The 19,504-nt window shown below is 42.6% G+C and overlaps 1 protein-coding gene across 2 annotated transcripts; it reads left to right on the forward strand.

The window, feature by feature from the left end:
• Positions 1-20: 20 nt before the first annotated feature.
• LOC135370748 (BCAS3 microtubule associated cell migration factor-like) lies at positions 21-19,390 on the forward strand. 2 transcript variants are annotated; one of them, XM_064604569.1, is made up of 22 exons: positions 21-205; positions 938-992; positions 1,710-1,785; positions 2,311-2,396; positions 4,296-4,374; positions 4,535-4,598; positions 4,660-4,767; positions 5,550-5,626; positions 5,704-5,780; positions 6,488-6,571; positions 6,948-7,346; positions 8,552-8,645; positions 9,238-9,384; positions 10,076-10,363; positions 10,414-10,585; positions 11,673-11,767; positions 11,857-11,936; positions 12,238-12,407; positions 13,552-13,643; positions 15,111-15,281; positions 15,501-15,633; positions 16,142-19,390. In XM_064604569.1, exons 1-21 carry the CDS (start codon positions 135-137, stop codon positions 15,620-15,622), a joined length of 2,607 nt encoding a protein of 868 aa, XP_064460639.1. In that variant the 5' UTR covers positions 21-134; the 3' UTR covers positions 15,623-15,633; positions 16,142-19,390. The 2 variants fall into 2 exon arrangements, with proteins under 2 accessions (XP_064460639.1, XP_064460640.1); XM_064604570.1 differs by having other exon boundaries at positions 10,432-10,585.
• Positions 19,391-19,504: the final 114 nt, after the last annotated feature.

A 19,504-nucleotide genomic window follows, 5' to 3' on the forward strand; every position in this document is an offset into this window, starting at 1 on the left:
GTCTGATGCGTGACGTCACACTTCAGCTGATGTTGGTAAACATGGAGGGCGACGAATGTTTGCGATTGTAGCGTTGCTCCTTTCTTTAGCTGACATCGATCATCTTGACAGAATACACGGAGATCACAGTGAAAATGGCAGCAGAATCTCATCGAAGGGGTCCAAAGTCAAGTGGTCTAGTCGTACGGCCACAAGGCGTAATCAAGTAAGCTACGCTTGAACAATGAATGCCCAGAGACAGCTGTAATGCGCAATTGACGCCAGACAAAGGTTGTATACCAAGAGCAGACCGCGACGTTTAATAACGAAAGTGCAATCCCGAAAAAAATTTCATCAATGCTAAAAATAAACAGCAGAAGGCGTCCATCTGATTGCACGAAGGCACAGTCGCGTTTATGCTGCATGTCCAGCGCACGCATGTTACGCAACCGCGAGTTTCCGTTCAAATTGCCTCGATACTTGATGATACCTTAATGTAATCTGCATAACAAACTATGTGACGCGTGCATTATCGTATCGTAGGATAGGTGTCTGTCCTACACGAAAATAAATGAAATCAAAGTAGCGCATAAAACACATCGCGACTGCCCAGGTGAAACATTTGTAAGTGGGAGCACTTACAAGTGGTTTATCGAGCGGATGACCACTTCAAAAGTCCCTTGTATGGGGTTGTTTGCAAGTGGATCCGTTTTGGAGGGTGAAACAAAAGTCGAAACCTTGGCAGCTAAAAAAGGAAATGTGATCGCAGCGCATGTAACAACTGGTATATGCAGCCTGCGACATTTTTGTTCTTCTTCTATACCTAGCAGCAACTGGGTGAATATTTATTCTTGTGGAGTGGTCAAAAAGTAAACAGTAATTGCGTGACATATCCCACATTTTTTTTGGTAATTTGAAAATTGAATGTGCTTCTCACAGCTACTTTTTTTTGTTTCAGTGACAAGTCCTACATGGACAGTGTAGTTGGATTTATCAACGACGTTGTCCCCCAGGTAAGAGCCGTGGAATATTGTACTTTCACTCACATGTTTTTTTGTCTATTAATTCATGAAGTGGCAGATTAAATTCACTAAATTAAATTCATTAAATTCACAGCCAGCAGTCTTGGTGCTGCAGTTGTCACCAGTAATAGCAATACGTGCTGCATACGTTTGGGACTTGAGAAAAATGTGAATTATCGCAACATGGTGTAAATACGGCTCCTGGTTTTCGATGATCATAAGTTTTGAGTCCTCCAGATGTGGGGCAAAAATGAACGCAAGACCAAATGACGGTAATATACAAGGTTGAATTGGCTTATGACATCATTAAATAATGGGCTAACTTCTCTTTGTCACCTATCTCATAATATCTCGTGAAAATATAATCACAGAAAACCGGAAACCACGTTGACCAGTGGGCTCTTTCATGGGAGTCACACTTCATTACAACCGTGCCTTTTGCAAGTGGTTTAACCACATGCAACAAAAGAGTTTCAATATCTGATCATATCCTGCATGGAGTACTTGTTAGTCCCCAGGTTACACAGGACATGGGGTACGTCGGGTGCCTCATGTACCGGGAACACCTGATACCTACCTGAGGTACGCGAGGTAACGCAAGACAAAATTGCAATAGTTCTTGCACCACATATTGATGCACTATAAATTGCACCCATTCCTTTGCAACAACTACATCCACTCATTTTGCATTTTTTCTTTCTTTTTCAGGCCTACACCCAAGCACCGAAAACTGAAGAAAAAGAAACCATCCAATGGGTACAGTTTGCATCTACAGAAATTAATGGTAGGAATGAAAGATAACAAACTGTAACCCTCAATTGCTGTGCTGATCATGTTGCTCGATCAAGATGTTGCTTCTCAGCAACAGTGCTTACATTTACACAAAATCAAGTTGTTGTTGTTGTACATTTTCTTCTTGCTGTTTCCTTTGCAAGCGAAGGGGAAGGAGCTCTTCATATAAGTGTATAGTTACTGATGTTAAAACATACACAGTTTGCTTTGTCACAAACGGTTGCACACAGCCTGCAGTGCTATGCAGTTACCATAAATGAAACAAAATGAATGTACAGCATGCAGTCAGAAACATGTCTGAACCCATATAGTAACAGAGAATATAGTGCCCGGAGAGTTATCTGCAGACGATATTTGCATTTTTGTGGTGAGACAGATGAACAAACTGCCTTCGCTTGCATACTGTTGCATATCAAAAAGATATCCTATTGACAAGTGCGATCCGTTAGTTATGTGCATTGCAGGTCAAACGTGATGGTCTTATCATTCACAACAAGATATATTGCATTTCTTTTAGATGGTAGCATTGAGCACGGTGGGAGTGCTTCACCCCTTCTGCTTGTCATTGGCTACGCGAACGGAGTTCAGATTTGGTGTGTTCTGGTGAGTGCTTCTTGGGTGTACACTTGGGCTTATGCAATCGTGTTTACAGATAGCTTTTGTAGGTGCACCCGTTCTATACCCAGCTGTTTGTAGTAAATTTGTTTTGTACACAACATGTAGATGCTTGCATTTCCAAGCTTTATGTGTTTAAAAATCAGGAGACAATGACCAGGTTTTACTACAGGAGCTGTAAAATGGGGTAAAACCAGGTGAAAAATGCAGATTTTCACTGGTGGAATTTAAAAAATAAAGCGCCTATCATGTTTCAGATTAACACGAGTTGCCAATTGGCTGCACTGAATTTAGTGCATTGTGTCCCTATTGGTGGGTTAATTTGCGCTTTGGCAAGTTTATTGTTTTTTTCCCCCCGCATTTTACTGTAAGTAATGATGATGCAAATCGGTGGGTAAAAATATGTTATTACTGGGTTAACCTGGGTTATTAACCTAAAACACGAGGCTCTAATAACTTTCAATTGAATTGAAGCAAGGAAAATGGATAAAAGCTTTGTGGTAATGCAGGACCTGATCCAAATAGTTGACTGGAACTTCTATTTTTTTTATTTTTATGGTTTACATCGCAACACAACTGAGATCAACTGAAACTTCGCTAGCACCATTGATATCTCTTTGCAGAGAAGTGTGCCTCACGTCACTGAACTTGGCCTCTCATAAAACTACAAAATCTCCAACATAAAATTCTAGCCTGTATTCTGCTTACCATATGCATCCATTATTCTTCTTGAACACTAAAATAAGTCAATAAACAGTGTGAACTCAGCCATTGGTAAACAAGTCAAACATCAGCGTCACACCCAAGGAAGAATTTTCGTGCCTTGTGATACAAGCTCGTGGTGTACAGAATGTGTCTATAGGGTCTGCATTGTCAATTTAAAACTTAAAAACTGGAATTTTCAAAACGATAAAGCATTAGTAAGAGGCCGTAAGGTGCATCGAGTGCATGTATAGTATTTCAGAACGGTCATGCCAAATTTACTCCACACAATACAGTTTGTTCCCTCTGTTGCTTTTAGCATATATTTATGTAGTTAGAAATCATGTTATTTTTTCATTTATTAGAATACCTACAGCACTAAAGGCATTACAGTAGAGGGGCTTACAAGAAAATAGAAGTGGAAACTGTTACAAGCACATGACATGAATAAACATGATTACCAACAGGAGGACATAAACTAGAGGCTTTACTGACAGTGCAACATAGAATAAAACGAGTTAGTATTCAATTCAGAGATAACGCAACAAGACAGACTGTTCTGTTGTGATATAGGGTTCTGAAATGAACCAGTGAAGCAGTGTCTCATACACACATATTTACATCTATAACTAAAAAACCTACAATAAAAGAGAAGAGTATGACTGTTCATCACCGGCTCTCTGTTTTATCTGTGATGAATCTACAGTGGGAATTAAGCTGATGACAAAAAAACAACAAAAAATCTGAATACTGGCTTAACCAGTGGCTTAAGCTACGGTTCAGATTTTTTCTCTTTTTATTTCGTCATGAGCTCTCTTGGCTTTTGGAATATTTTTGCGTCGGGAATTAAGCTGTCAGAAAGGCCAGCCACTGTAAATGTGTCGCCGTAAGAACAGTTAATTGTACAAGCGTGAGCGAATGAAATTGCTCCTGTTGGCACATGGCACAACACAAGTTCACATACCTATACAGGCCACAGGGGTGTACTGCACTACTGTCTGTGGCACTCTACCTGATGTATTGAAAAAGAAAAGGCAAAATGGAGCATCACTTTTGCTTTTGATGGGAAATCATGAGCCTGCTGCAAGACTAGAGTAAAAAAACAACAACGAAACATGTGCTTGAGAGACATTCAATTGTAAGAAAAACTTGCTAATTATGCCTTCTTATCTTATTTCATTTCAGGCAAATGGAGAAGCCCAGGAAGTCCTGTCCTGGAGGCAGGGGCCAGTTCGAGCGCTCAATATACTGCCAGCCCCTGATTGTAAGTCTGGATTGTGTACGAGTGAAGCGTGTTTTCCCGCACGTTCTTATTTAATGTTGTATCTGCTATTTTTAAGTTGTATTCTGTACCTGCTCTGTGTTTCACTCTCCTTATGTAACTTGCAACTGAAGGTTTGCCCTGGTTATGTTCTTATTCAAAGGTTATGCTGGCAGTGATAGCTTTGGACCAAAGAGGCCCCTTGTTGCACTCTGTGATAGTTCCAGGTGAGCTCATCTTGAGGCCATCGTGAAGCATGTATCTTTTAGAAACAATACTCTTTTTCAGTCCAGGGCAGCAGTTTTGCTCTGTGAACATCATCTCACTGAAAACCATGGACCAAGTTCACAGCATTAAGTTTAAGCAACCAGTGCGAGATATACGGTCCAACAAGAGGTACGTTTTCAAATCACTCATTATGCCATAAATGCAGTCCTGGGGATTTTGGAGCTTATTTTGTTGGCAAATTCGAAGGGTACTTCACGGAGTTAGTATTTTCTGAAACATCCGAGTTTTGCCACTTATTTGCTGTTATTAAAAATTCAGAGGAAGCTGGCAACTGTGAAAAAAAAAAAAACTCACAAATGGTATGAGCGCCATATATACCGAACTTCACACGTTTACCTGCTGAGTTTGTGTTAACAAACAGTGGCGTATCACTCTAGACTCAAGAAACATGTTTTCAGCACGTAACACATATTCTTTCCATGTTATGGTCAATTTATTAGAAGCACCACACCTGGCATTGTTGTCTGCTGGCGTTACCTGCAATCCTTCACAGGCAGCACGATGTATACTTTACATGGTAGCATTGCATAACATGAGCATTGCAACTATACAATTGAATGTACGCGCGAATATTATTTATCAGGCTTTGATGACAAGCTTACATGTGGCATTGCATCCGCATGGGGCAGTCGAGAAATGAAAAGACAGATGCGTAACAGTTCTATTTCATGTGTGGACATCTTGTACAGTGCTGGAAAAAAGTTTACGAAACACGCTCTGGCGCATTCCACCCTCAGAATGACTTCCTCGACAACAAGTCAAACAGCTCCTCTTTTTGCAGCACTTGAACTCATTTAATCTCGAAGATTTTCTGCACTTGCAAACAACTATAAAGCATGCAAGACACCTACATTTCACTGAGCACTCTAATTGTCTCACTGCTTCTTTAGAGTCATCATTGCCACTTTCCAAGGGTGCATTGCCGTGCATAACGCCGGGAACTTCCGAGAACGTTTCTGGATTCAAGGTATACATTGATGATCACTCACTCATTTTGACTTCTAGCGCTAATGTCTGTGGATTAATTTCTGCTGTACCTCCTAGGTTGCTTCCCATCTCCAGGGCCAAACATTAATCCTGTAGCTCTTCACAGCCGGTGGCTAGCGTATGGCGACAGAGCGGTAGGTTGCAACGATGTTACGCTCCATTCATCTCGTAAACTGCTCGGTAACGGGAGTTACGGGAAGTGACGTAGCTCTTGGGATACGGGGACGGCGACGCATGGAAAGCAAAGGAAGATAGGAGATGCAACTTTGTGTTGGAGCAAGTGCAAGCAAGAGACCGGAGAATGTCACTTTGGGAGAGAGAGAAAAGGGCGGTTTCTGGCAGCATGTAACAGATGATGCTGCGATCTTGTTCACTTTCGCACGGCAAGGTGTTCGCTGCGAGATCGACCTATAGAGGGCGACACCGTCACCTTTCTAGTGTGGATAACACGCCGGCTGATGTTCAGAGTTGATGGTTCTTTTCCGTAATTCTTGCGTATATTCACCGGAGGATCACTTGTGTCGCGACGGTACGATACTGTTCGGTTCTCCAATGCTCCACCTACTGCACTGGACGCGGAATAAACATGTAAAAGCAGAAGACGCGAGGAAGTCGTCCACAATACGGTAGTTCGTCGTTTCTCCGCAGCGCGCCGACACCGTTCGATCTTGGAGCGAATAGCCAAGCCGTGCCGGCATCCAACCAAGAGACACTAGATATTAGAATGACGACTGAAAAGTCCTTAGAACCTGCTGTTCGCGTTGGAGGATGTACATTGCCTCATTGATCCTGGTCATCAACATGCGATGACATCTTAAAGAAATTAGTGTCTATATTTCAGTTGCTGCCAGTGCATCAGACTCGCGGAGGAGCAACTGGTGACGGCACACAGTCATATACTGCGACGGTCATACATGCAGCCAAGGTCAGTACCTAAAGACTTTCTGTCTCTTCTCTCCTTTTCATTTTCTTTTTTATTGGCTTGCACGTGTTGTGCTTGGAGATACAAGTTTCTTTAATGTTCTGGTAGTCTGTAAATTGCTGGACTAAATCTGAAGAGAACTAGTACAGTAAAGGCCGTAGTTACATGTAGTTACATGTAGTCTACTTCTGAATACTGAGTATCCCGCAAAAAACAGACGATTCTGCGGGAAACGGTATGTTCCGCGAGACATGGTCAATTCCACGAAATTTTGTGGTAATCTAGGGGGCTCTACGCATGGTGCTCGGTCTGACACGGATGGAATGTTGCATTCTTGTGATAGATAGCATGTGCTTCATAAACTTTGTTTTGCTTACAGACATTCACCAAAGGTCTTACAATCTTAGGGGAGACAGTAGCATCAAGTTTAACTGGACACAAAGCGCCATCTGGTGCTTCCAATAAGAAGTGCGACAACAGAACGGGTGACAACCACGTTTCCGGAGTTGTCTCGATCGTGGACACCATGTTGGTCAGCGGAGGCCAGTTCAGCACGGATGAAGATGTCGAACCAGAAGGGCTCATTGCCCACTTCCAGGCTCACCAGGGAGAGCCCCTGTCCGCCCTGCAGTTTGACCCGAGCGGAACCTTGTTGCTGACTGCGGACCGCTTGGGTCATGACTTCCACTTGTTTCACATCCTTCCGCATCCTGGTGGACCAACATTTGGGATGGTGCACCACTTGTATACTCTACATCGTGGGGACACTACTGCCAAGGTGTGTTGCATATAAAACGATGATGCTAACGAATTATGTAGTCTGGTGGTAACAGAGACGCGAGGCCTAGAAAAAGGGGTAAAAAATAAAAAATGTACTGAGGCTCCTTCTGCTGAAGAGGTTTTCGAGGTTCTGGGCATAGAATTTCATCTAATTAACAAATTTTTGTGATGATGTTATTGACCTTACTTTATTAATTATAGTTAATTTAATTAGTTTAGTATGTACATGCCAAAACATTACTTGAAACTTATGATAAGTGTCAGGCACATATGCGATGAGAAAGACGTAAATTCAACGTAAAAAGAAACTTTTTATGTTCTATTTTTTTCCCTCAGCATCAGAAAAGAAACTGCCTCCAGTTTCCAAAAAAAAAAAAAAGATAAATACACAGTTCTTGCATAATTTCGGGCATAACGAAGCCAAAATCTCAGCAAAATATGTGCCTTCTTGAGTTCTACATTTCATTTATGTGGTGAATGCTCATACTCTTATAAATTTTTGTTACTGGACAATAAAAAGTTAGTTTATCTCCAAGATTTTTCTTTTTGCTTTTTTAATTCCTTCTGAAAAGAAAATCTAAGAAAGCGATCCTTCTGTTTCAGTGAGCCAAAATTATACAGGAAGTTTGCATTTGCACAGAACACATTTAAGCATTTGCTAGTTACAGTCAAGCCTTGCACCAATTGTTTTCACCTGAACCTATATTTTTTTATTTGTGTGCTAAACTGAAATAAAATTGTATAGTTTCTAGCACTACGATTTGTTCTTTAATGTTCGCTAATGAATGTAAGCCATACAAAGGTGACATTTTCTAAAAATTGTTTTTACAAATTGTGCTTTTTAAGCAGTTCAAAATTACCAGAAATTTTGTATCTCTAGGAGGTAAGATGGCAGAAAATAACTTATTGCTGTCACTCGTTTTCACTGTCTTCAAGACCTGCTTGTCGGTAGCAAGGGGGAATTTCAATCCATCGTCTGTCATCACTCAGGACCTTATGCTATTCAGTGTCGCTTTGTTGTGACCCAAATTTTCATTTTAAAAGATAGTACGCTGAATGAACATGCACGGCTGTTTCGGATAGCTCATGCCTACCGTGTTAAAAACAAGATGGGAGAGCACTGTAAAAAATGGCCTGTTAGGATGTATCATTTACTTTGTGTGTTGTTGTATATTTAGTGCATCTTCATTAATTTGCTTTCAGGTTCAAGACATAGCATTCTCACTAGATAGCCGGTGGATAGCGCTGAGCACAATGCGAGGCACTACACACATTTTTCCAGTAACCCCTTATGGAGGTGAGGCCATTTCCGTACGTTTTATATCAGCAATGCAGCAATCATTTATCTACTCTGTGCTGAGCTCAGTCAAGTCTCACGCCAGATTTTTATGGATCTCCACGTTGGGAAGAAATATCTGAGTCAGTTATTCTTAAGTTGACATATTATTAACACATGCAGTTTGGAGATGCCCCATTCCATTGTGAGACACAGAACATTTTTGCAATTCCTGCAAAACATGCGGCCTCGTTTGGAGCAGTATGATTGTGCAGTGAAAAAAAAAAAGAAAGAAAATCTGTAGGAATATAAAAGCTCGCACTGCGATGCAGTGACTGCTCGATGGGCTGAGAAGCATGCCAGCTTTCTTTCCTGAGAATGAATTGTGTGATTGCTGCTGCTAATGATGAACAGTATTGATTACCACTGCATCTAAAGCTGTGCTACAAATAAGGAATTATAACGTTGTCAGTGGCATATGTTGTGACTTTAGTGTCCCACCCGGCATGAAGCACGTTTTACAGCTGGATATGTGCCAAAAGCATGGACAGGGACTGCGTTATTTTTATGTGCTCATTGCTGATACTCCCTGCACAACACTTTTCTCACTCAGGTCCCATCACGAAAAGAACGCACGCATCCCCACGAGTGGTAAACCGTCTCAGCTTGTTTCACAAAAGCGCTGGTCTAGAAGAAATCCAGTCTGCTCCTTCTACAGGGAGGAACAGCCCCGTACTTTCAGGAAGCCCAAGCTCTTCAAGTATGGATATTCCTAATGTTGAACACAATATCAGATCATTTGCCCAATAAGCATTGCCCACAAACGAATTTAACTTCAAAAGTCAACTTTATTAAGCACTAGTGGGCCAGAAAAAGTTGTCGATGCTTTGTTGATGGGCAACCTGCCATCTCTGCTTGATAACATCGACTTTTTTTCCCGAAGCGATATTACATGACTGTATACGGACGAAAGCACTGCAATCGCCTTCATTAGATCCGAGTTTGACGGCTGTGCTGGGATGGCAAGTTGTCGATATCCCAAAAACGTGGAAGGAACATTTCAGGACAACTTCTAGCAACGTTAGACACCACCATTCCAAAAGTCAGTTTCACCTAACGCCTGCGTGCTTTAGGTGAAGCTCGCTTTACGGCACTATCGCGCACTGCTGACACAGCGGACAGCACGTGCTGAGCCTTCGCGAATTTCGGCGGCATTTCGACAGGCCTCCTTCACTCAGAGTAATGGAAAATGAACAGTCACTGCCCATTTACCCTCTCGGCCATGCCGCTGGTGCGTTCATGCTATCCCTCCATAGCGCCCTGTTTTTTTAAAAGCTAGGGCAGAATGTTAATCGCCTTTTATTGAAGCTTCCACACATACCGAAAGGGATTACTTGGTTTTCGGCATTCAAGATACGAATTAAATTAATCGAATAATTTATGCCTCGCAGGTTCCTCAACTTCCCTCGACAAGTACGGGAGCGGAGGACGAGCGGGCAGCCCACGAATTTCGCTGTTCCCAGTCCCAACAACTGTGATACCATTGTCCCAGATCAAACAGGGGGTTGGCTTCTCCGTGCCTAGCATCGGGAATCCCTCCCTTCCCAGGAGCCCGCCGGTTAGGGGGCGCCGTTCGAGCGGCTCGCAGTCGGCCGCGGAAACGTTTTGTGTAGCGGCAGCCTTTGCGCCGCCCAGGGCCTGGCTCGTCGGAAGCCCCAGTACGGCGAGGGACAAGAAGGGTGAGTGAAGTGCATGACTCGCAGTTTTTATAATGCGGCGTTTTAAATAGCTGGTGTTCGTGCTCTAGAGAAAAATCCTGTGGATTCGCTGTTCATCATGAACTGCTCCGGCGTGCTCACGGAATACATCCTGGACCCTCATTCAAGCGCAAATGGGAAAATTAGCGAGGATACTTCGATAGAACTGGATGTTACAGCATACGCACAGTGGAATTTGCTGCGGTAAGTATATTAATAAGAACTTTGGCGCACTTTTAACAGCACTATGCAGTAACAAGGAAAGGCCGACGTGTAGACAATTGCTCAGAAAATGTGGCCCTGTGCTTCTGGGCATAATTTCTGAGTACAGACCACGACCTACTAGATTATAACGGCCATGCCATAATCGGCAACCCCTACGAGGATCCCTTCCGCACAATCCTCTAGGAGTACTACTCACCGGCCCGCGAGATCTACATCATGATTGGACAATGGAAATTTGAATTTTGAACGTGCAGAAGCGGACATACGACTACCGTAGCAGACGACAGGAACAGATCCTGTGAAAACACTTAGAATGATGATGATGATCATGTTTAGAAAGAAGCATCTCCCGTGGGACATCCACCGCTTGTACAAAAATACTTAGGTGAGCTGAACTACAAAGTACTCATTTCAGAAATTGAGGAAGCAATAATCGGGCCGATGAGTGGCGCCACCGCTAGCTTCCAAATGCGGCGCTCGGAAGGGGTGCCTATGACATGGTCGTTGTAATCTACAGGTTTTCCTGGCGATTTTAATCCAAGCGCCATCGAAATTAATCCACGTGCCATGCAAACTTTATGGGGCATGGATTAATGTAGCTGGCACTTGGATTAAAATCGCCGGGAAAACTTGTAGTATGTCGTGGTACAGACCAATTCCTCGCTGAATGTACCACCTCTATGGGCTGCGAGTAGCACTGGTGGGCTTTTGATTTAGCCCCCTTCGAATGCTGAACGGGACACTTCCGAGCTAGCGTCTTCCTTGCACACGCATTGTCACGCTGGCTCGGGGAAGATACGTCGTACCGGGGTAGAGTCTCTTGGGGCTGGCTCAAGTTTGCAAACAATCAACAAAAATATTGGGTGTAGATGTGGACGAGAATGACACGGCGACCGATACGAGCAATTTGTCATCTTACGCAACAAAATGTGTAAAAAATGCTCATAAAACCTAAGCGATACAAGGCATACAACATTTTGAGGGTGAGAGAATAAAAGCAAAGTCTCCCATTTTGGCTCGCACACCACAAAGTTGCCTCATAGTTTTGTTCCTGTGTTCATTTAAGGCCGCTGTCAAGTCCAGAGACAAAGCAGCCTTTGATCAGCTCTAATCCACTCATGGCTGGACAACAGCAGGCGACTGCGCAATGGTCCTTCAAAGGTACGGTAACAAACACTACAACATTCCACGAGAGCTAACAAGCTTGCATGTACTCGGTGTAAAAGCACACAAAATGTTTGCTCTACTAGATATGAACGGAATTCATCAAATGGGTGCAGAGTGTGGTGATTCCTGGCGACAAGAAAATGATGAAAGCTGGCTGTCACAGGTATGTCGATGCCAAGACTCTCGTCCGGGATATCCAAGATAAAGTACAGGGTTTGCAGATCCAGATAAAATGAATAAAACGAGTTAATGGGAGCTAAACCATTGCTAGAAATTCATGTAATAATTGTCATTTGGTCCATTTTTTTGTTGAAAAATTGTGAAAATTACACAACTGTTCCAGTCTTAACACTTCCAGTGGCTGTGGTCTGTCATTGTGTGCTTTTGGTCGACTCCTCAGCATATTAGTTTTGTATTGGTTCGGACACTTTTGGTTCTGACTTGTGTTTCTCCTTCAATAACAGGTGGAGATCATCACACATGCCGGGCCTCATCGAAGGCTTTGGATGGGCCCACAGTTCACTTTCAAGACTATAGCACCTTTCATGTCAAGTTGTCAAGGAACATCCCAAAGCCCCGAGAAATATACCACACTGTCGTCCGACATGTATCAGGAGGAGCCTGACTCACAAGGGTAAGAATTTCGGGTCATAATTTAGCACTCGGTGTAGGTGGCCAAAGAGCACAAGTCTTTCAAGCAGTGGCCAATATGCTATGCAAGCACCGTATTGGCCATTATTGCTGCGCTGGCACGCGCGTCTCAGCGGCCGTGGTGATTGCTTTTCGCAACGCCGTCAGTGCTACCAAAGTTAGTGACTCGACGGACGATACTGGCACTTGAACTACAAAACGCGGAAAGAAATGCTGGACAAACACGCTATCACAAACCTTACAGCACAACATGACAAAGTTGGCGAACGTAGTGTGCTTTTAATTGTTAAGTGTAACTAGAGGCGTCTTCCAGCAGTGTCTCGACGCATTTCACCGGTATTATGAGGGGTAGTGGGCCGGCATTTTGCCTCCCGACCGTCGGCAGTTTCGCGGCGTTTGGGTACTTCTTTTGCGCTTGCGCAATGCAGTATGACCAGCATACAAAAATTTTGAAATTTTGCGTCGTTTTGATATTGTAACGAACGTTTTTGCGCAATTTGCGCACCCCCAACTTTTCCAACCTTTTTGGGGAGAGAAAGTGCACAAATTATGTGAGTAAATACGGTAGGTCAGTGGACTGCCTATATCTAGCCCTTCCCTGTTTATGAAGGCTATACCATCATTGGTTGTGCTTCAACTAAGGGGAGAACAAGTTCGTGGTGTACCATGCATGTTCCAGCGTAGACTCCGTACTGGCAACAAGGCGAGGCTTCCATATAGCCAGGCAGTGACCACGTGTTTGATGACTCGTTTCAAAGGTGTAAATTTTCTGGTAAAAGCACGGGAATCCAAATCATGTAACGAAACAGACTTTTGAAGATTAGCTGCTGACTTAGAAACATCTGCTGATGAAATCATTTCAAAACATGACAGGTACATATCTCGGAGAGCTTAGTGTGCAGTACCAAAGCTCAGACCTGCACTGAAAGGCTTGTCTGAGAACCGTGGATAATGTTCTCTAACTTAACGTTATACGTACTAGAATTCTGACTTCTACCTGTAATATTATGTTTTATTTATTAATTAATGCAATGTAAGAGAAGGCTTCACTGCATACCATTTCCTCGCACAAAATTGATCTTTTTCTGTCCGTGGTGTGGCATCTTAGCGGTGGATTGTCTTTGCAGCTATTGTGGTGCTACTTCAAACCCAGTGTCTGTGCCAGTGTCGAGTCACTATGACAGTTCGAGACCCCCTTTGCTTATCGAAGCAACGTCAGGTAAGGCTAAGCTTGCAAAATGTGCACCATGGTATACCATATGTGCAATACATGTATCAAAGCCTCACCAGTAGCAGTGGATTGCTAACAATGGATAGCTGTATGTCATAGACTTACAGCCACAATACAGTGAACCTGCACATAGTGAAGATATGGATGCAGTGACGTAAACCTGTGGTCCTGTGTTTTTACTCTGCAATCATGAATTATTCATTAACAATTATCCATTGATAATTCAAGGGTGCAAATTTTGGTGCTCAAGCACTTCATGGGTGCATCAAGTGAATCATTTTACTGCTGAAAGATATTTCAGCATCTGCAGAGTTTATAGGGACTTTATAGGAAGGCGTTTACAATACATGCCCTGGGGAGTTACATATTTAGGACACCCTTTTTTGTTCCTGAGCTGTAGGCAACCTTCCGACCATCAAATCAAAATCTCCCACTGCCACCGCTAAACTGCACACGGGAGGGCTGCCGCCCCTTTCTTCAGACGAAGCATGCAGAATAAACTTCGGCGAACGTTAAACTACAATATGTCTGTGTTTGTCCTGCAGCATGGACAATTTTGTAAAGCAGGCTTCACCTCATGCAGGGAAGCGTCAGGTGAAGCCCACTTTCGGGAGGTGTCGTTCGTATTCGGCGAATAGTCGAATAATCGGAAACCAGAAAATATATTGGGTATTCGATTTCACGAATTCATATATTTCACGATATTTTCACGATATTCACGATATTCACGAATGGAATACTTCGAGTAGTTGATACTGGATTCGAGTTCGAGAACTCGAATAAATCCGCATACCCCTAAAAATAAGGGATTCCGTGAAATTTTGTGCCAAGTGAAGGATTCCGCGATTAATTCTGAATTCTGCAACATTTCGCGGTATCGCGGAAAACTGAGGGCATTTCTCATAATAATGAGGGCAGAATACACGTGTTCTACCTGATCTGTCCTCAGAAGTTTGGTCATAGTCGGATTAAAGAGTTCTCATAATAAAGAAAGAAACACGTTGTGTTTCTATGGGGAAGGAAATGGTTCCTTAGAAAAGCAGTCACAAACTGAGGATGTCATAATAACGAGTGGAGACTGTGTTATGTTGTGGTTACACTAAGACAGGATGGAGTTCTCATCTCTATCAGTGCAGTTTGAACACAGTGTGCCTCCTCACTGTAGGGTTGGCTTCATAACATGCAAAGACTGACTTCACCAAACTCCGCTTAACAATATGAACACAACAAGGGGGTACAAACATTGCTTGGTAAGGCACAGTTCATTCCTGCATGAGTCATGAGATAAATGACTCACACTTCTACGGTCATGTGCTGCTTTCCCAAAGTGTACCATTTCATTATGAATTTGAGTATAGCACCGATTTTTGAGGTTTTCTTCCATTCAATATCCTCTATACAGGCAAGTTTTATGCGGTCGTGCGCGTTCTTTAATTGTTCTCTTTTCCTCCTTAGGCAGTTTTGAAGGGCCACCTAGTCTCCTAGAGATTTGTAGCAACTGGTCAGACAGCTCGGGAACGTCATCACAGGCCAATGGGCAAGATCAGCTCATGGAACGCATTGCAGATGCCATGAATGAGTCACCATACAAAGAACGACAAGCCGTACGCACACCAAGTGGAGGAGGTATGTACGTTACGGCTAGGGCTATACCACGCAACTGAAGATGATGGTCAGCATCATCAAGACGAAGTAAAACTTTTCAGTCATTTGAGTTGGCTTTCAGACCTGTCTTCTGCATGTTGGGGTTGTATGTGGTACCCCCTTTCCCTCAGCCAGCTGTACATTACTCCCGGATGGCGCTAGTACCAAGCAGCTTCAAAAAGTATTTATTTTTCTTTTCAGACCTCACTTACTTTGAAGATGTGGGGTCACGGTGCAATTCTGACGTATCGCTCTACCACTCTCCGAGCCAGAGCACGGAGCATCTACTTGTGTTCTCTCCTAACCAGCAAGACTCGATATAAATGAATAATAGGTACAGTTGCATAATACTGTGTGCGATTGCACACAGCTCAATACATAGAGCCTTGTGTCATAGGGTTAAGCCCAGAACACGGGTGAACGTTAAAACCTTTGCACATGTTACTTCCTTTCTCGTGTGTTCTTTGCACCTTTTTTTTTTCTTCCCCCCCAAAAAGAAAAGAAACTGCTATTTCACATGATAACACCACATTTTCCCTTGTTTTAGAGCTTCTAACATAAAAAAGGGCCTATGAGACATTTTGAGAGTAGAATTTATTTTGGTGACTTTTAACAGAATTTTATTAATTCATTTTGTTTTATTAATTAGCTAATAACAGATTATTTGTTGAAACTATACTCATTAAATTTAATTAATTTAACCTTACACCGTACCATAACGCCAAAGAGTTACATGAAACTTCTTAAATGTCACCTCCATAACGATCGAAAAGATGTAAATTCTGCGCGAAAAACATTATGTGAACAAATGCACAATAAGTCTTTCCTTTGATATATTTCAGAATTCTTCAACAGAGCTGACACTGGAATCGCACAGACGTGAAAGAGAAATTACGTGAAACTTCTGCTTCTTTGTTTGCTCGCAAGGGTGTTGCTTCTATGTTTTATGTTGAATCCAACATCTTAAAAATACATAGGCGAAAACCCGTAGCAGACCAGTAGTGACTGTGGTGGCAACATCAGCACACCATAAAGATATTTTAACATTTTATTGTTTTGACAACCTACGAGTGTGTGTGGGCAATTCAAGAAGCTATTGCAAATGTCATCTAAAGTCATGCGCAACATATCTCTCCCAGCAGCGGCTACTCCTCACTCTCAACTTGGCCAAAGTAAATTGACGTTCAAGTAAAAGAAATGTTTTAGTTGCGGCACGGCACATCCTTCACGTAGCACAAACTGAAGCAAAGGACATTTTCAAACGTCCCGGAAAGCTCTTTAGTGTCTGCACAGACAGACAATCGTCAGCTCTGTGTCCAAGCGGGCAACCGACACCATTCTAAGGTGCTGCTTGCTGTGACAGTTTCCCCAGATGGATACTGATAATTGTCCACAGACACATTAACAACAAGTGTAACAACAAGTGTAGGTTACGTAGTAACATTCGCACAAGACTTTTGCAATACCGTTATGTATGTGCACTTGCTTGAAAATTCTGAAACCTGTATCATTTGAAGCTCGGCCAAAACCAAGTGCTGTTTCGAGAGGCAGGTGTAACTGCCTCACCATTGGTCGATAAACATAACGTGGTTGCATCTGAGGGCAGTGTTGTATGCCATTTCCATTTTGGGATACATACGCAGTTTCGTTAACTTGCAGAGTGACATGGACGTACCATGCTTTTTCAAGGGTAAATGGCTGGTGCCGTCAAGTTGTGCTGTACACAGTGACAGGCGTTCAGATATAGGTGCAGTACTACACGAACGGGAAGGAATTGTTACTGAAGGCTGCATAGCATGCAAAGTGTATTTATATTTGTTTTGTTGTTTTTGTCGTACAGTACTACTCTGTACAACAGTGTTATTTTCCGTTTTGTTGTGTCGAAATGGCTGGGAAGCTGTTGAACAAAATGGAATTTTCACACGCTATCCTCAAAATAAATTATACCTGTTTTACGATTTATGCCAGCTGTTCACATTATTGTAAATAACGTGACTGTGTTTGTTACCCCTGTATCTGTGTTTCGTACTACTTTTGTCCTACCAAACAGAACGAAATGTGTTGGATCTGACTGGAACCGAAATTGCTCAAATGTTGACACGGACAATAAAAATTAGAGATGGGACGAATCCAGAATTTTCCGAACCCAAATCCGAATCCAAGGAAGGTTCTGTGAATCCACGAATCTTACGAATTATTTGAATCTTTTCTTTAACAAGAGTTAAAACAGCCAGGAGGGGGAAAACATATCTACTGAAAAGTGTTTTGAAGCAGAATTTGCTATCTTTGTTTAGTGAAAAATGGATTAAATAATAGTTCATTTGGAGGGGAAATCATACCCATGAACTAGTTCTTACATGTAATTTATTTAACGTGTTGTTCATTGAATACAGGAAATTCATAGACTCTTGAGTCTGAATTCTCTCCATAAAACTAAGGAACAATAAAAAGCTAAACCATGTTACTTTCAAACTTGTAATGTAAGAGTTCCTGCCTGAACTCTTTCAGTCCAGAGCGATGTAAGCAACCAAGAAAACACAGCTTAAAGTTTTAAATTAAGGCAGATTTTTGTTCAAAAACACCAGCATTCTCACCCAGTCAGTGTCTACCCTACAGTGTTTTTTATCAGCTATGACACCCGGTGTGCTGAACAGTCTTTCTGACATTACTGTTGAGGGGGTGTGCTCAGTAACTTTCCTCAAATCGGGATATCTGTTGACCCTTCCAGTACTTGAAGATGTCAGCAGAGGGGGCAAGAGCGGCTCTGACAAGCAGGCATTGATTTTGTCGATTTTCAAAAGAAACAAACGTGGTTGGCGGATTCGAATAATTCGATTCGCTGTTTTGGTCACTAGGATTCAAATTCCAGAATCTCGAATCCTTGCCTAGGATTCGGTTGGCCCATCCCTAATAAAAAAATGATGACCACAGACAACTCGAACAGCTAAACCACTAAGTAAATATATCTAATAAGTATAATCTTGTCATCTTTGCAATTTGCATTATCAAGTTGATGGCTTGGCATAGTACTTGTAAAGGGTCTTCACCAAAAGGGGTGCATTCAAAGAATTGTGTGTGTAAAAGTTTTGCATTAACTTTGGACGCAAAATATCGGTGCGCTGAACCCCAAGTAATTTGTACAGTGATGTCCTAGCAGTGGCAAGTGAGTAGCACCTTTTATAGCCCTGTCCCAGTCGAAACAAAATGCAAAAGTCGTAAAAAAAAAGGGAAAGCAGACACCCTTTCATCCCTAAAAAGTTTCTGCCAGGAGACGCTGCACACTTAGGCATACTTGTGTCCTACATGGGAGATAGCGAGGTGTATGAACGTGTCCTCTCTTGTGCATTTCCAATGGCATGCTGGGGCCATGGAACCCCTGTTAGATGTTGTATTCACTAAAAAAGTAGGCAGACCGCAAATACAAGATGCAGGAGAAATTTTGTGAACGTTGTTGGTTGGCCGCAGAGGCACAACAGGTTATGTGATTTCATAGGTGGTTCTTATCACAGTATTGAGCTGCTGAGAATCCACAATGGCTCCGCACAGAATGTATAAGGAGACGTTTCGCTCTCTGACTCGAAATTCGACACAGCCGACGTCCTGCTCTGATCCCTTGCATTAACGTCGATTACAGAGACAAGCTGGAAGAGCTTCGGTGCATTTCTGTGTGGTTAACATGGAGAAAGTATTTGTTTCGGCATGCTAAGCTGTTTTAAAGCGATAGCTTTATAGGGCACACCAGTGTCGACGGCCGTGTAGGTCCGTCCATCACCACTGTGGAGACACTGTTATCCACAACATGCATGTAGGGTTTGCTCGTAAGTTCAGTGTTTGTGCTCAAAGAAAAACTCTACAAATAGAGGGATTGCCATCTCTGTATTGGTGCCTTGCAAACCTCTTGCACATTGCCAAATGTGGTGTAGCAACATCTGTACCAGGAACTGCTCCATTTACACATCATGTTGCATGCATTCTGAACACTGTGCAATTTGAGAAACCAGTACGTAGCTTGTGTTTATAGCAGGGCATAGTTTGTAGCCTGTACATAAATTGTGAAAGGCAAGTAAAGGCTCCCTTATGTTGAAGCTCCACACCTTGAGACTACCATTACTGTTTGCTCAATATCACTGTTTGTGACCGATGCACGCTTTTCTGTGCTTTGCGATATGCCAGCTCCTTCAGCACAGGGTGGCGGCTGTTACTTG

This window comes from Ornithodoros turicata, chromosome 10 (genome assembly GCF_037126465.1).
Source record: "Ornithodoros turicata isolate Travis chromosome 10, ASM3712646v1, whole genome shotgun sequence".
NCBI lineage: Eukaryota > Metazoa > Arthropoda > Arachnida > Ixodida > Argasidae > Ornithodoros > Ornithodoros turicata.

Coding starts and splice junctions, on each gene's coding strand:
- LOC135370748 (XM_064604569.1), top strand. CDS start 135: ATGGCAGCAGAATCTCATCGAAGGGGTCCAAAGTCAAGTGGTCTAGTC. Junction 4,599..4,659: donor GCACTCTGTGATAGTTCCAG/GTGAGCTCATCT, acceptor ACTCTTTTTCAG/TCCAGGGCAGCAGTTTTGCT. Junction 9,385..10,075: donor AGGAAGCCCAAGCTCTTCAA/GTATGGATATTC, acceptor TATGCCTCGCAG/GTTCCTCAACTTCCCTCGAC.